This window comes from Salmo trutta, chromosome 18 (genome assembly GCF_901001165.1).
Source record: "Salmo trutta chromosome 18, fSalTru1.1, whole genome shotgun sequence".
NCBI classification, from domain to species: Eukaryota; Metazoa; Chordata; class Actinopteri; order Salmoniformes; family Salmonidae; genus Salmo; species Salmo trutta.
Genome location: NC_042974.1, coordinates 20,815,419 through 20,833,471, shown reverse-complemented (window position 1 = coordinate 20,833,471; position 18,053 = coordinate 20,815,419). Strand labels below are relative to the sequence as shown.

The following is an 18,053-nucleotide window of genomic DNA, read 5'->3' as shown; positions in this document are numbered from 1 at the left end:
AGGTTGTCGTGGAAGCTGCATAGAGGTAGTTGGGTGTGTGAGACTTGACATCAGAAGAGTTACAGGGTGTGTTAAGTGGTGATATTCCATCCTTTCAGGTTGATGTCATGAGGTAGGAATAAATACATTGAATTAGTGGAGTAGGGTGGTGTTAATTTTATTTTATAACATTTTGAAATTAGTGAGTGCAGTGTTAGATGGTAGGGTATTTATTTAGTACATTTAGATTTTTCAAGCAAAGTGTAAGGGAGTTGTACTCCAGTCTAGTAGGTGGCGGTAATGCAACAAATTGGATGCCAACCACCGTTAAACCTCATAGAAGAATAATTTTCACAGCGCGAGTGTTGTAACCAAAATGGCGGCGCGGTGGGGAGCAGGCGATGAGATTTTAGCTGCCTGCAACATGGAATTTTTCTCTACAAATACACTAGACGAGGTAAAGTACAGTGATACTCTTGTATATTTGGTATCGTGCGTGTATTTGTGCTGTATGGGAATGTCTCGTGTGCTGTGAATAATGCGCTGGAAAAGTGACACGTGGATACAGCCACTGTCCAGAACAATCATGGCATGGTTGATTATTAGCAGCCGGTTGGAAAATACCGATTACATCTAATCCCTTTATAAGTAGATCGAATATTTGTGTGTTCATTTTAACTGCTGTAGTGACTAGGTAGCATCCAAACAGTGTGAAGTTGCCGGCTGGCTAACTAGCTAACTAATGTATTGCTAGCCCGGATGTGTAGTTAGCTAACGGTTAGATAGACAACGTGCTTTTTGGATTTAAATGTGTTGAACTCAGTCTTTTGGATGTCAATGTTTACTAACTGCCATGGTCAAACGAAAGTGGATGATTTATATAGTGTAGTTATCCAATGGCCGTTCTTTAATGTACAAATGTAGCAAACGTAAAACCACTTGGACGAGTAACGTTAGCTAGCTACTGTAACGTTAGCTATAAGTTGGGAGATGTCCAGTTTGTTCGTCCGAGATGAGGCCATTGACAGCTAGTTGGATGTCTGTAAAACACCTTGAAAGTCAATGTCTGGCAATGACATAATTTAACCAAATGTGCTGATTTCAATTAACCTTTAGTATCTATCTATATGCGTCATGTTGGTGGATGTTTCTTTAGCCTGTGCCTCTTCAAATTCAGTCTCGAGTCGGAGTCATTTACACGTGGTTCTGAATGCATGCCGTAGTAAAACCTTAAATTAGACTGCGTTCTCGTTATTGGAAGTATTGTTAATAGCTAGTAACAATATGTAATGTACAAAATTGCCACTACCGGTTACGTTATTTTACAGTTGGCTGCAGGTAACTCGAGCTTGATGTGTTGAAATGAGTGAAAACCCTGGCTACACTGAGTTGAAAACATGCAGGAATTTTTGTTTAAAAAATATATACATGTTGGCACCACCTTGGGCGATTGGCAACACGTCTCTTCTTGCCTGAAGTTGTATATGATTATAATAGTTTGTAAACAAAAATTTTTTTTATCCTCTGCCATGCTTATTTATGAGAAACACGTGGTGGGGAATGCATCAAACAGCTATAAAAATGTACTCATTCAACTCAGAAACCAGCATACCAGTCATTGTGTAGATTTCAGACCATAAAAATATATTTGCGGCATTATTAACACAAGTGTGTTTGCAATACTGCCTGTCTAGATTCCACGAGGTACCTAGCTTCTGCGATAGCGGAGCCCGGTTGGTTACAGTGGAAAACGTGATAATTAGGAAGGAGATCTCTTGTGGCAAGGTGTGTGGTAGCAACATGTCCTTCTGGGCAGGGTCCAGTTCAATAGTGCACATAATGACACGTGGGTTACATAGATGATGGATGCTTGATACTGTGTTTGGACCATGAGTTTGTTGGTGATGTGGACACTAACATCGACCGGACTGAAGTGGAGCGGGTCGAGAGTTTCAAGTTCCTTGGTATTCAAAGGGCTATACTAAGCCTACTGTTAATTAATGATACTTATTCTGCCACTCTAATTTGTTACCCGACCTGTTAACACTGACCGTAAAGCTGTCGCATTATAGTTATGTCACTGTATGTTTACCCCTAGCTTTTTCGCTGGTTAGATGGCAGGCTAGCAAGATAAATTAATCTTGATCTAATTAGATTGTCTTAGAAATGTCGCGTAACTACTTCCAGCCTTTGCTTATCCTTCAACGATCTATGTATTTAGAAAAGTTGATTGTTGTTGGCTTGCCTACATGTCATTTCAACAAGTTTGTTGTCGCTGGTCAGAATGCGCATCGGCTGGTCATCTCACCCCGCTTGTTAGATATTACGCACTTGGATAGCTTGCTAGGCTATCAAACGTCCTTGCCATTTGATTTATCGTAGTAGCGGACTAAGTGGAGGCAACAGCAATCTAACTAAGACGAACACGAGAGGAAAAGTGATCGGGTGGAATTATGAAGCGACAGGAGTGAATGGAGTAATACAGCTTTGCTCCATCCAAATCAGAGCAGCAGCATCAACGTAAAGCGCACTTATCTTTACAGACAGGCAAGCTATCCATTGAATTTATTTAGATCACGTAGCACCTCGCACTTGATTGAAAGATGTGTGCGGGCACCTGGAAATTTATATATTTTTCCGATCGTGGATAATTACGATTAACATCAGAGTACTTTTTGTATCAGGAATATTGGCCATACCGGTTATGAACCTCGTGCTGTCCGACAACTCGGCGCGCGCACACATGTGGAATTCACCTTGCCTCTTCTGAAGGTTGCAGGAAGTATGAAACACTGATGCTTTCTGTTCATGTCTTATGATAAACTTGGGCTAATTAATTGTAAATACATTAAGTTGATTCCCTACGAAGTTCGCATATGGTAGTCTGGATTCCGTGTTAATGTCCGTGTTCTCCGCATCCCAGATTTTATAACCGCCCCCTCGCACACCATCTGGATTTCGCTGTCATTATTTTGTATACCTTTACTTCACATTCTGTGGGCAGTTGGTCATTTGCGTCCGAATGCTCCCCTTAGGGCTTATATTCATATTTGTTGAGGGGTGGAGTTTGTTTGTCATGGCCTGCACCCATCGATTCAGCCTAATTTTGGTCAATTTTGCTGCAGAACCTCGAACGGGTCGACAGTCACATTTTTGCCATATGGTAAAAAAACAAAACGTGACCAACAGAAAATACTATGCAAGTAACTGAAATTTTTCATTAAGAGCTTAATGAAAACCGGATTGCTATTGTTGCATATTGTTGTACAGTCAAAAGGCTATAGCCTATTATTGAACATGCAACTGCTCTAATGAAGCCGCTTTTTCCAAAATGCTTTTCGCAGGAAAACACTTCTAAACAGCGCATCTAATGCCAGCGTTACATACATGTGACCGATATGAAGATCTCCTTTAGAAATGTAGAGGTTGGGAGTCTTGATAGAAACAACAAGAATGGGTTGCAAATATGACAAGGATTGTGCCTTTGGGCTTCTGGACAATGAAAGTTTATGAAAACCAATGCAACAGGAGAGAAATGCTGGTTATTCCTCGAGTCAATTTCCACTGTCCCACGGAATTTTAATTACTATAATAAAAAATCCTAATTAAAAACGTGTATTTTCTTACTTCATTTTATATATATATATACATACATACATACATACATACATACATACATACATACATACATACATTGGTTGGGTCTGTCAGTCAATATTGGCCTTCTGCATCTGCAGTGAAAGGTGGCAGAGCAACAGTGGTGTTTTAGACCATGAGACATCCCGAAAATTGGTCTTCTCATGAAAACATCTAGTGTCCAAACTGTTTCTCCTACAATCTATTATGAAGGTGAGATTCACAAACATGTACAGTAACAGTTAAAAGTTTGGACTCTTACTCGTCCCATGTTTTTTTAATATTGCAATTTTTACTATATTCTACATTGTAGAATAATAGTGAAGACATCAACACTATGAAATAACACATGGAATCATGTAGTAACCAAAAAAGGGTTAAACGATTCAATATATTTTAGATTCTTCAAAGTAGCCACCCTTTGCCTTGACAGCATTGCCAACGCTTGGCATTCTCTCAACCAGCTTCACCTGGAATGCTTTCCAAAAGTCTTGAAGGAGTTCCCACATTTTTTATTTAATTTCACCTTTATTTAACCAGGTAGGCAAGTTGAGAACAAGTTCTCATTTACAATTGCGACCTGGCCAAGATAAAGCAAAGCAGTTCGACACATACAACAACACAGAGTTACACATGGAGTAAAACAAACATGCAGTCAATAATACAGTAGAAAAATAAGTCTATATACAAAGTGAGTAAATGATGGGAGGTAAAGGCAGAAAAGGCCATGGTGGCAAAGTAAATACAATATAGCAAGTAAAACACTGGAATGGTAGATTTGTAGTGGGAGAAAGTGCAAAGTAGAAATAATGGAGTGCAAAGGAGCAAAATAAATAAATACAGTAGGGGAAGAGGTAGTTGTTTGGGCTAAATTATAGATGGGCTATGTACAGGTGCAGTGATCTTTGAGCTGCTCTGACAGTTGGTGCTTAAAACTAGTGAGGGAGATAAGTGTTTCCAGTTTCAGAGATTTTTGTGGTTCGTTCCAGCCATTGGCAGCAGAGAACTAGAAGGAGAGACGGCCAAAGGAGGAATTGGCTTTGGGGGTGACCAGAGAGAGATACCTGCTGGAGCGCGTGCTACAGGTGGCTGCTGCTACGGTGACTAGTGAGCTGAGATAAGGGGGGACTTTACCTAGCAGGGTCTTGTAGATGACCTGGAGCCAGTGGGTTTGGCGGTGAGTATGAAGCGAGGGCCAGCCAACGAGAGTGTACAGGTCGCAGTGGTGGGTAGTATATGGGGCTTTGGTGACAAACCGGATGACACTGTGAGACTGCATCCAGTTTATTGACTAGGGTATTGGAGGCTATTTTGTAAAGGACATCGCCGAAGTCGAGGATCGGTAGGATGGTCAGTTTTACAAGGGTATGTTTGGCAGCATGAGTGAAGGATTCTTTGTTGCGAAATAGGAAGCCAATTCTAGATTTAACTTTGGATTGGAGATGTTTGATGTGTGTCTGGAAGGAGAGCTTATAGTCTAACCAGACACCTAGGTATTTGTAGTTGTCCACATATTCTAAGTAAGAACCGTCCAGAGTAGTGATGCTGGATGGGCGGGCAGGTGCAGGCAGCGATCGGTTGAAGAGCATGCATTTAGTTTTACTTGTATTTAAGAGCAGTTGGAGGTCACGGAAGGAGAGTTGTATGGCATTGAAGCTCGTCTGGAGGGTTGTTAAGTGTCCAAAGAAGGGGCCAGAATTATACAGAATGGTGTCGTCTGCGTAGAGGTGGATCAGAGACTCACCAGCAGCAAGAGCGACGTCATTGATGTATACAGAGAAAAGAGTTGACCCAAGAATTGAACCCTGTGGCACCCCCATAGAGTCTACCAGAGGCCCGGACAACAGGCCATCCGATTTGACACATTGAACTCTATCAGAGAAGTAGTTGGTGAACCAGGCGAGGCAATAATTTGAGAAACCAAGGCTATTGAGTCTGCCGATGAGGATGTGGGGATTGACAGAGTCGAAAGCCTTGGCCAAGTCAATGAATACGGCAGCACAGTATTGTTTCTTGTTGATGGCGGTTACGATATCGTTTAGGACCTTGAGGGTGGCTGAGGTGCACCCATGACCAGCTCTATAACCAGATTGCATAGTGGAGAAGGTGTGGTGGGATTCGAAATGGTCAGTAATCTGTTTGTTGACTTGGCTTTCGAAGACCTTAGAAAGGCAGGGTAGGATAGATATAGGTCTGTAGCAGTTTGGGTCAAGAGTGTCCCCTCCTTTGAAGAGGGGGATGACAGCAGCTGCTTTCCAATCTTTTGGAATCTCAGACAACACGAGAGGTTGAACAGGCTAGTAATAGGGGTTGCAAACATTTTGGCAGGTCATTTTAGAAAGAAAGGGTCCAGATTGTCTAGCCCGGCTGATTTGTAGGGGTCCAGAATTTGCAGCTCTTTCAGAATATCAGCTGACTGGATTTGGGAGAAGGAGAAATGGGGAAGGCTTGGGCGAGTAGCTGTGGGGGGTGCAGTGCTGTTGACCACGATAGGGGTAGCCAGGTGGAAAGCATGGCCAGCCGTAGAAAAATGCTTATTGAAATTGTCAATTATAGTGGATTTATCAGAGGTGACAGAGTTTCCTATCCTCAGTGCAGTGGGCAGCTGGGAGGAGGTGTTCTTATTCTCCATGGACTTTAGTGTCCCAGAACTTTTTTGAGTTTGTGTTGCAGGAAGCAAATTTCTGCTTGAAAAAGCTAGCCTTGGCTTTTCTAACTGCCTGTCTATATTGGTTTCTAACTTCCCTGAAAAGTTGCATATCGCGGGGGCTGTTCGATGCCAATGCATATATGCTGAGCACTTGTTGGCTCCTTTTCTTTCACTTTGCGTTTCTATGGTCTGATGGCGGTAACAGTAAGGCCCCTATTTTAATGTTTCATCAAATAATTATTTTATTATTACACTCAAGTACCAGCTTTTTAAGGAGCTGCTCTTACGCTGTCTGACAGGTGATGGGCCATTTTGTTCCGCAAACTAGCCTCTCTATGCTATGCGCGTGTGACAACTAAGATGCGTGACAACTAACGAAAATACATGCATCAATTTAAATTCCACAAAATTATGCAGATAGACCGATAAGAATGACCGGTAAAATGTCTTTTCGGCAGCTAACCAATTTTAAAGGTTAACAGTTAACATCCCTATTTCAGCCCTAACGGACTTCGTCTGCTAGTGTGTTGGTAGGCCCTCTCTCCATGTGTAGGTTTGAGAGGAATGGAGCATGGTTAAAGCAATACAGCGAAAAATAAATACCGCCCAGCCTATCAAATAGCAAGATGAAGCTATCAATAACTACTGGATATATTTATTAAACAGTTCTTCAAATATGACTTAGACACGACTTGCCTAGGTGCTTGGGGGGGCTATTTTTTTTGGGATCGTTCGACTGTCTCCGGCCTTACTGACGCGAACCCCCTCCCCATCAGGTGGTAAATCTCCATGGGGGCTTATGCAGTGAAAGCATGGCCAGACTGCAGCTGGATACAGGAGAGGCTCTGGAGGCCCTCCACTGCTGTCTGGACCCCTCCATACTGTCCATCTTTGAGGACACACCCTCAGGAGAGGTAAGGCCCCAAGGACAAAGGTCAAACCACACCCTGTTTCCTATATAGTACACTACTTTACTTCAGACCAGAGACACATTTATGCAGTAATTTTACTTTTTGGTAACTGTACAATAGTTCTAACTTTTAACAAACTTGTCTGCTACTTTGCTGAATTATTTGAAATGCAACACCCCAAAATGTATTTTTATTTTTCTCAGAATAAATTTGGACTTGATGAGGTGAACCAGGCTACGCTGCTCACAGCTTTGACGGAGATCCTGGATAACGTGGACAATGAGAACCTATCCCACTTTGACACACTGCCAGACTCGGACCTACTGTCTGGCCAGAAAGGTCGGGAACACTCTCCGGTGAGTCCTAATACACACCATACACATACGAACTGTGACCTTATCCCTGTTTGACCTCCTGCCCGACTCTGAACTATTACCAGGTCAGGGAACACACCCCGTGAGTTCCCAGCTGGTCCTGGCCAACGTGCAAATACAGCTTGACCTAGGCTTGGGCAGTATACCGGGGTATATGGAAATAGCCCCGGGGTGGTTTTTCAATACCGTTTAAACTTTTTCTTTCAACTTTTTCTCTACATTTTAATTTTTGTAGGTACTTAAGTAAATACCAGCAGTCAACTTGTGCAATATGTTAGAAGATAAAGCAGACTCCAATCTTCATTTCACCTGTCACATTATGAAGCTTACTATCGTTCCCTGTAACAGCTGAGACAGTATACGTGTTTTACACGCTTCGGCACTAGGCGGTCCAGTTCTGTGAGCTTGTGTGGCCTACCACTTCGCTGCTGAACCGTTGTTGCTCTTAGTTGTTTCCACTTCACAATAACATTTACAGTTGACCAGGGGAGAAATTTGACTAAATTACTTGTTGGAAAGGTGGCATCCTATGATGGTACGATGTTCAAAGTCACTGAGCTCTTCAGTACGGCCATTCTACTGTCAATGCTTGTCTATGGAGATTGCATGTCTCTGTGCACCTGTTGGCAACGGGTGTGGCTGAAATAGCCAAATCCACTCATTTGAAGGGGTGTCCACATACTTTTGTGCATATATAGTGTATTTATTATGCATTTCTTATTTTCCTGCGTGGAAAAATACGTTTAACTTGCTAGTTATCTAAGTAAGTGGCTGAATTAATAAGGTGACTGGGCATCATATTGTGTTGGCTTTCTGCCATGTTTGAGAAGTCAAAGCCCATTGGATGAGTTATCTGTACACCTGCCACTATGTCTTTTTGATTTCTTTGTGTGTGTTTTTTTCTCCTGGCATCTTTATTGCAGTTCTCTTTGTCAAAACAAGATAATTAGCTCACTGAGGACCAGCGTTTCTTTAGCCTTTATAATTTGGATATGCCATGTAGTAGTGCATATGTCTTAGTGACTTGGTTGCAGGAGGTTGAATGGACACTGAGTATAATCTAGTGGAGGCTAAGATGGACACAGCTTTAAGAAGCAAGGCTCTCTAACCGAATAGGCAACTGGAATTAATGACCACTTTTTATGCTTAAACTGTGTTGTGTTGATTCACTGTTGATGTTGAGTTTGTCCTATGTGTGACTGTAATGTTTGTTTCTTCTCATATTGTAGCTGAGGAGACTGCTGTGCTTGTCCCGCTCGCCTCCAGAGAGAGAGAGACTCTGCAACACACGACAGTTCTCCACAGGAAAGGTACTTCATCTTCTTTCATTACATCCCAGTTATAAATGCATTAGACTGTGTATCACTTTACTTATTTTGGTATTTTCATATTGACACGTACATATGAGATCTTCAAGTCTTCATTCAAATCATAATTATTGCTTTAAAGTGCAGACACAACAAATAGTGTAGCTAGTGAGAAAGTCTGCATATACAGGTGGTCCAGACATTTTAAACCTCCAAGCTGAACGGAGAAAGTCCCAGACGTTGACCAGATGTTTCCCCCCTCTATCTAGAGTCTCCCCAGGACACAGAAGTCTGTCCAGAGGAGTGATGGAGAGCAAGAGCTCCTGAACTGGGATGGCCTGAACCTGCCTCTCCCACTGGCTCTGGAGCAGCACATGGGGGAAGAGGGCGAGGATGGAGAGAGCATGTCAGCGAGTCTAGGAGAGCTGGTCAGACACATGCACCCCTACTGCATGGCTGTGTGCATGGAGAATGGAGAAGGGGAAGAACAGATGCTGGCAGAGAAAAGGATACTGCTGGAGGTGGTGGACAAGGGAGTGCATCGAGAATCTATATTTGCCCTCCCAGATATGGGCCTCTCCCTCTGTCATCCCTCTTTCGCCTTGCCTGGAGTAGAAGACTCGTCCGAAGCGGAGCAGAGGGTTCCTGATGAAGTTTTGGATGACGCCATTTTGGAGACGCCAGAGTCTGCGAATGATGATGTTGAGGATGACCCAGCAGAGGTGGCCGGCCCTTCTGACCCTGCGGTGACCCTGAGGTCAGAGGCAAGGGGTGAGAAGGTCATCAACAGGAGACCGAAGGAGGAGACTGCAGAGAGATGTCCGTCTCGAAGGAAAAGGAAACGGAAAAACAAAATGGAGAATTCACCTCCTGAAGTCACACCTGAACATGACCAGGCAGAGGGGAGGGTCCTGAGGAGAGCTGCCCAGGAATCCTCGCCCCACGAGCCTGTCAAGGAGACAGCCAAACCAAAGCGAAAGGACAAGAACAAGACGTTAACTTCTGCCATTTCTACGGCCGCCCCCGAGGCCCCAAAACACAAGACGAGAGCGACACATGCCACCGAAACACAACACACACAGCGGCAGAGCCATGTGGAAGTCACCACCCTAGTACTTCCCACACAACCCAGCATTAAGGTCATCCCCGCCTCTGACCTGTTGCCAATGACTAGAACCCCCGAGAAGGTCTCCCAACCAACCACAGCCTGCAGGAAGCCTCAAGGCCCCCCAGCTTTTACAACTAACCCAACTGTCCACCAGATGATGGAAGCCCACCAGGCAATGACAATCAATCCTCCCAGTGCCAACCCTGTATCAGTGGCCCTTCAGCCAGCGATGCAGCCCAACGTTGCCCCCCAGGCGATCCCACAGCCCATTGAGGCCCCTCAGGCTATTGAACCCAGACCCAAGCCCCTGTCCCTCCAGCAGTACCGGCTGCTGCGCCAGCAGAAGAAACTTGCCCCCCTAGAGAGACTGGAGGACCAGAGCGTCAAGTGGCCCATCCTCCTTGAGGCCCCTACAGGCCTGCCCCCCATCCCCTGCCTCCCCACCCCCTCTTCCAGAGGCCCCCACATGTCCCCGGGGAATAATGAGGTGGAGGAAGTGAAAGCAGCCTGGCAGCCAATGGGACCAGGAGCACCTCCTACACCTGAAGCCCTGCTGGTGCCTCCTGCTTACATGCAGGCCTCCAAATCATATTCCTCTAGCAAAGTTGCTAGTGAAAATGCGGCCCTTACCACCCCTCCCCAGCAAGCGGCTGTTCCTACTCCACAGTCATCTAAAGCTAGCCAACTCCAGCCCCTAATCTCCACTATGCCTGCATCCAGTACTGTGAAGGTGATACCACCCCAAACCCCCTCTACCAAGGCCCAGACCCTTTCTGTGAAGTGTTGTATACCCCAGGCCCCCCAGCCTGCACTTTCAAACCCCCTGCTCCAGTCTCAGCTAACCTCCTTGAAGCTTGTGGCCCTTATCAAATCTCAGAGCTCCAGTGGAGCCTCTTCTAAAACCACTACAGATGCCCACAGGTCCACCTTAATTGCTCCTATACCCCAAAAACCCACCCCCGTCTCTACTACTGTACCCAAGAGAGCTTTAAACCCCAACGCTGCTGCTTTTTGTGTACAGAAACCTACCCCTGCTGCTCCTCTGAAGGTGGCTACTAATCTCCAGAAGGGAGTAGTTGCTCTGCCCCAGCCTTGGGTGCCTGAGCTACCTACCGTCACTCCTGTGTCTACCCCAGCCAAGCCCTCCAACACCCAGGTCTTCAAACCTCCAGTGAGGTGTTCTCCAGCCCAGGAGGCCCCCAAAGTCAAGACTCCTACTCAGGAGCTGATGGAGGCCTTCACCAGTGAATTGGGTGAGGGGATATACTGAACTTAATACTTAGCTTCTGGTTGCTTGGATGTTAAATTGCCTCATCCGTAGCGCAATTACAAGCATGTAAAGTGTTTTCTCCTGGCTGTAGTTGTTGTGGTTTATTGGTATAGTAGTGAGTGGTTGTTCTTTCTCACAGGTATTGAAGCTGCAGACCTCACCAGCCTGCTGGAGCAGTTTGAAGAGACACAAGGTGAGTGATATGGACTCTTGAGTTATTGACACGAGTTCTCTCTGGCTGTAGGGGAAACAGTTTTAAAAAATGACTGCCAAATTTCTTCAGTAGTTGCCATTGCTTTCACATTTCCATGTTTCTTTGGCATTGCCGATATTTCGTATATGACAAAGTCCCGAAAAATAGCAATTATTTTAGAAAACAGCCAGGAATTCTGCTTAAAATGGCTGACTGTTTCCCGCTGAAGTAAAATCCATGTAACCCTTCTATGGCATACTAGTGGCTTAATGGTCTTAGCGTTGGCTAACATCTGTGTGACTTGGTATTGGCTAAACGCTCAGTGGGTCAGCTAGTTCAGTAGTACTGGACTAAATCTGTCCCCAGGATCACTATCACTGGATTGTGTGATGGAAAAGTGGGGTGAAGGGTTGCAGAGCAGGGCTACCTCTGGCCTTAATTGACTGATGAGATGGTTGGAGGAATTTGGTGCCAAGACTCTTAAGGTCCTTATGAAGTCAATGGCTGACCCAAGCATTTGGCTTTGCAGGTCGATCTGGAACGTGCTCATTGTCTTAGGTGTTTTGGTGCAGGTTAGTAGCTTGCCAAGCAGCGCTAGACGTGTTGTCTTTTTTATTCATGGGTTATCTAAAGAGGGGCCTTCATACGTTGGTTTTGAGAACCACATTTTCCTTTGGTTTAGTGAGGATGCCGGTTAAGTCTTGTCATGTAGAAACATCCCATTATCAACTGTTCACATGTAAGGAGCATTCTCAGTAGGTTATCAGTATGTCATTCCTGGAGGCCTTTCTGTGTTTTAGCCTAGTTTTTCATTCCAACACACAAAGGCAATTGAGTTCATTGTTGGTTACTTCATATACTGTTTTATGCGAGTGTATATTCTGCACGTGAACATGGTGGTGACATTATCTAATCTAGCTACGTACCACCTCTGGCGTTTTAGAAAGCATTGGTTTTCAGGTCCAAACATTGAGGTGAAATTTGGAAACGTGGGATATGGCTGTTTCAGGAGATGGATTTTGAGAACACTATGCTTTTTAGTAACCTGTTCCCATGTAATTATCCCCAAGAAGGAAATTGGGGTAACATTTTCTACCATTACTACTTTAATGTGTGAGAGTGAAGGTGCTGCGTAGTGAAATCAGATTGTATTTGTCAACAACAGGGTGTACACTAACAGTGAAATGCTTATTTACGGGCCCTTCCCAACAATGCAGAGAATGAAAATAAAGAAATAATAGAGAAGTTATAACGCGTAATAATATTAAATACACAATGAGTAACAGTAACTTGGCTATATAGACGGAGTACCCGTACCGAGCCGATGTTCAGGGCTACAAGGTCATTTTGGAAGATACAGTTGAAGTAGGAAGTTTACATCCACCTTAGCCAAATACATTTAGACTGACTTTTAATCCTAGTAAGAATTCCCTGTCTTAGGTCAGTTAGGATCATCACTTTATTTTAAGAATGTGGAATGTCATAAATAATTCTCTACTATTCTCTACTATCTACTTTCATCTCTATCAGCTTTCATTTCTTTCATCACATTCCCATTGGATCAGAAGTTTACATGCACTCAATTAATATTTCAAATTTTATTTGTCCTAGACTTGGCACCCCGGTATCGCTTGCCATGTGGTAGTAGTGAGAACAGTCTATGACTGGGGTGGCTGGGGTCTTTGACAATTTCAAAGGGACTTCCTCTGACACCGCCTGGTGTAGAGGTCCTGGATGGCAGGTAGCTTAGCCCCAGTGATGTACTGGGCCGTACACACTACCCTCTGTAGTAGAGGTTGACCGATTATGCTTTTTCGTCGCCGATACCGATTATTGGAGGCCCAAAAAAGCCGCTGCCGATTAATCGGCCGATTTTTATTTATTTTTGTAATAATGACAATTACAACAATACTGAATGAACACTTATTTTAACTTAATATAATACATCAATAAAATCAATTTAGCCTCAAATAAATAATGAAACATGTTCGATTTGGTTTAAATAATGCAAAACAAAGTGTTGGAGAAGAAAGTAAAAGTGCAATATGTGCCATGTAAGAAAGCTAACGTTTAAGTTCCTTGCTCAGAACATGAGAACATATGAAAGCTGGTGTTTCCTTTTAACATGAGTCTTCAATATTCCCAGGTAAGAAGTTTTAGGTTGTAGTTATTATAGGAATTATAGGACTATTTCTCTCTCTACGATTTGTATTTCATATACCTTTGACTATTGGATGTTCTTATAGGCACTTTAGTATTGCCAGTGTAACAGTATAGCTTCCGTCCCTCTCCTCGCTCCTACCTGGGCTCAAACCAGGAACACATCGACAACAGCCACCCTCGAAGCAGCGTTACCCATGCAGAGGAAGGGAAACAACTACTCCAAGTCTCAGAGCGAGTGACGTTTGAAACGCTATTAGCGTGCACCCGGCTAACTAGCTAGCCATTTCACATCGGTTACACCAGCCTAATCTTGGGAGTTAGCAGTCTTACATTTTTGGGGTAGAAGTTGTTCAGGGTCCTGTTGGTTCTAGACTTGGTACATCTCTGCTACTGCATGGCAAGCAGTAGTGAACAGTCTATGACTTGGGTGGCTGGAATCTAACAATTTTTACGGCCTTCCTCTGATACTGCCTGGTATAGAGGTCCTGGATGGCAGGGAGCTCAGCTCCAGTGATGTACTGGGATGTACGCACTACCCTCTTTAGTGCCTTGTGATCAGATCCCAAGCAATTGCCATACCAAGTGGTGATGCAGTCAGTCAAGATGCTCTCAATTGTGCAGCTGTAGGACTTTTTGAGGATCTGAGGGCCCATGCCAAGTCTTTTTAGCCTCTTGAGGGGGGCGAGGCATTGTCATTGCCATGATTGATCCTTTGTGATGTCGACACTGACGAACTTGAAGCTCTCGACCTGCTCCACTACAGACCTGTCAATGTGAATGGTGGCGTGCTCGGCCCCTCATTTCTTGTAGTCTATGATCAGCTCCTTTTATATTTCTTACGTTAAGGGGGAGGTTGTTGTCTTGAGACCACACTGACAGGTCTCTGACCAACTCCCTATAGGCTGTCTCATCATTGTCGGTGATCAGGCCTTCCACCGTCGTGTCTTCAGCAAACTTAGTCGTGTGCTGCCATGTAGTCGTTGGTGAACTGGAAGTACAGGAGAGGACTAAGCATGCACCCCTGAGGGGCCCGTGTTGAGGGTCAGCGTGGTAGATCTGTTGTTGCCTACCCTCACCACCTGATGGTGGCCCGTCAAGAAGTCCAGGATCCAGTTGCAGCGGGAGGTGTTTAGTCCCAGGGTCCTTAGCTTAGTGATAAGCTGTAGTCAATAGTGTTGAACGCTGAGCTGTAGTCAATGAACAGCATTCTCACTTAGGTGTTCCTCTTGTCCAGGTGGTAGTGCAATAAAGATTGCGTCATCTGTGGATCTGTTGCGGCAGTATACGAATTGGAGTGGGTCCAGGATGTCTGGGATGATGGTGTTGTGAGTCATGACCAGACTTTTGCAGCATTTTATGGCTACAGGTAGTCATTTAGACAGGTTACCTTGGTTTTCTTTGGCACATGGACTATGGTGGTCTGCTTGGAACAGGGAGAGTTTAATAATGTCAGTGAAGACAATTGCAAACTGGTCAGCACATGCTCAGAGTACGCGTTATGGTAATCCATCTGGCCCTGTGAATGTTAACCTGTTTGTCTTACTCGCATAGGCTACGGCGAGCGTGATCACAGTTGTCTGGAACAGCTGGTGCTGTCATGTATGTTTGTCCTGTATTGTGAGGCTTTGCCTGTTTGATGGCTCGTCGTGGCGTGATTTCTTATAAGCGTCTGGATTAGTGTCCTACTCCTTGAAAGCGGCATCTCTAGCCATTAACTTAGTCCGGATGTTGCCTGTAATCCATTGATTCTGGTACGTATGTTCACTCTGGAGTCGACGCACTTATTAATGAAGCCGGTGACAGATGTGCTAAACACCTGAATGCCATCGGATGAATCCCGGAACATATTCCAGTCTGTGCTAGCGAAACAGTCCTGTAGCTTAGTCAGGGCAGCTGCTATGTGGTCATGTCGGCTGAGCTGCTGGAATTCTGCCCTGTCCACAAATCCATTTAACTCTCGCACCGCTGCCTTTCTCTGGCTGGAAGTACAGGCCCCAGCTAGAACAAGGAGCCAGACGTGTTTGTGTCGGCCCCTCCACTGGCGTGTGTGTAATGACACCACGACTGACTAGTCCAGGCCTGGCATAATGGCTGAAACCTCCATGTAGATGTCCCAAAATCTAAATGATATAATGGAAACAAGTCCTTATGAATGTTTTGTTGGTGGAGAATGGTAACTGTGCTACCCTACCCCCTTCCTCCATCCTTTGCTTTTACTCATGCTTTCTCCTCCCTCTCTCTCTCCAGCTAAAGAGGAGCAGTGTGTTCCGGAGGTCTCTGGTAGAGCAGCCGCTGTAGGAAACTCTAGGTGAGTTACCCTACAGCCCCATGCTGCTCTGGGTCGGTGTGTGTGTGTGTGTTTGTGTACGTGCATGTGTGTATGGAGAGCCTTCACCAAGACCTACCGCAAACCCGAAGACCTTGACTTCTGACCCCACAATGGGCCAAGCGCTCAACCATTTTCTATTTGTTTCTGTTCAGCAGTTTGAAAATGTTCTACTGTCTTCGTCTGTGTGGTTTCTGGACTAAGCCATAGGCTCCTCTTAGAAGTGTACATGTTCAATAAAGCAGTGTGTTGAAGGTTTGTTTCTATCATAGTATGGCGCAGCCATGTGATAGGACCCCTGTGGAGAGAGTCCAAGCGCATGACCTGACCAGCACTGCAGGTACGAACTACTGTACACACACCGGTCACCCTGTTAGCTGCTAATGGTCATTTTATAGTGCAAATGCTAATCACACACCAATCACCCTGTATATTGCTAATGCTAATAATACACTGCTAACATACTAAAAAAACAAGAAATAAGTTTACACCACTAACCTGTCACTCAATGGAGTAAATGAAAAGTTACCTGTTTCTCTTGGTAAAATGCTTGATATCCATTATTGTCTTACGAAATCTACCTTCAAATGGCTGCCAGAGGTATTCTGCTTCAGATGGAACAGTAGCTGACTACTCTGTTCCCATCTCTTTACAGGTCTGACTCCTCCAGCTACCCCTCCTCACCAGATGTGGAAGCCCCTGGTCCCAGTTGCCCTCCTTGATAAGAGCCAAGCCACTGAGATCCCCAAACCATCGTCCTCAAAGGCCATCCAGATCCTCGCGCGGCCCCTGCCCTCCAGCAAGCTTCGGAGCAAGCCCCCCAGCCCCCCTATAACGCCCAATCCAGTGTCTCTCACCCTGGCCTTCTCAGACCACGACTACTCCCTCCCTCAGAAGGAACCCATGGCTATTGCAGGAGAGCCAGGCAAGCGCTGGAATGTCAAACAGCAAGCAGCCATCACCATCGAGCCACTTGGCAGCAACACTACCAGGGTACCCCAGAGTATCCCTGCCCCCTTCCTCCAAACCCTCACAACTGCCCTGGGTACGAAGAACCATCAGGCCCCCCTAGGTCCCCAGCCCCTGGATGTAAAGACTGACAGGACTAGCTCTGTGCTGGAGACCCCCGATTCCTCTCCCACCAGGCTGATGGACCAGGCTGGTCTCCTGGAGAGGAGTCCCAAGAAAGGGAGGTCTTACCGGGGCTACAATAATACCTTCTCCCCCAGGCCTAGCCCAAGCCCCAGGGAAGGAAAGCGAGGAAGGAAGAGGAAACAGAGAATCCGCCGTTCCTCCAGCCCTGGCTTTACTGACTCGGACTCCTCTTCTCAGTCTAGATCTCGCTCTCTACCCAGGAAGAGGTGAGATGTTCATCCCCTCTTTTATTTCTGTTTTAGAAGCTTTTTGTCCCCCCTGTCAATGGGCAAGGCGGTGTCCTCTGTTACGGAGTCTTAAATCTGGCAGGGGAAAAGAGAATGTCCATATTCATCCCAGTCATCTCTATTCAATGAGGAAGAAGGCTGGTTCATGGGCACAGATTAGAGGTCGAACGATTATGAATTTTCATCGCCGATACCGATTTATTGGTGGACCAAAAAAAGCCGATGCCAATTAATCGGGCGTTTTTTTTTGTTTTTTTTTATATATATTTTTTTATATATATGTAATAATGACAATTACAACAATACTGAATGAACAATGAACCCTTTTATTTAACTTAATATAATACATTAATAAAATCCATTTACTCTCAAATAAATAATGAAGCATGTTCAATTTGGTTTAAATAATGCAAAAACAAAGTGTTGGAGAAAGTGCAATATGTGCCATGTAAAAAAAGCTACCGTGTAAGTTCCTTGCTCAGAACATATGAAAGCTGGTGGTTCATTATTCCCAGTTAAGAAGTTTTTTGTTGTAGTTACTATAGGAATTATGACGCGTCGACTATTTCTCTCTATACCATTTGTATTTCATATGCCTTTGACTATTGGATGTTCTTATAGGCACTTTAGTATTGCCAGTCTATCTCAGGAGTTGATAGGCTTCAAGTCATAAACACCGCTGTGCCTCAAGCATTGCTAAGAGCTGCTCGCAAACGCAGTAAAGTGCTGTTTAAATGAATGCTTACGAGCCTGC

General features: G+C 44.8%; 1 protein-coding gene across 1 annotated transcript in view; it reads left to right on the top strand.

The window, feature by feature from the left end:
- Positions 1-332: 332 nt before the first annotated feature.
- Positions 333-18,053, top strand: part of LOC115152981 (peroxisome proliferator-activated receptor gamma coactivator-related protein 1) — a 34,480-nt gene continuing 16,759 nt past the window's right edge. Inside the window, exons 1-9 of the mRNA XM_029697943.1 lie at positions 333-436; positions 7,042-7,179; positions 7,380-7,532; positions 8,780-8,860; positions 9,127-11,218; positions 11,375-11,428; positions 15,839-15,899; positions 16,190-16,257; positions 16,573-17,278. Of these exons, the coding sequence (XP_029553803.1) occupies positions 356-436; positions 7,042-7,179; positions 7,380-7,532; positions 8,780-8,860; positions 9,127-11,218; positions 11,375-11,428; positions 15,839-15,899; positions 16,190-16,257; positions 16,573-17,278 (3,434 nt within the window). The 5' untranslated portion in view covers positions 333-355. The remainder of the gene's footprint in view (positions 437-7,041; positions 7,180-7,379; positions 7,533-8,779; positions 8,861-9,126; positions 11,219-11,374; positions 11,429-15,838; positions 15,900-16,189; positions 16,258-16,572; positions 17,279-18,053) is intronic.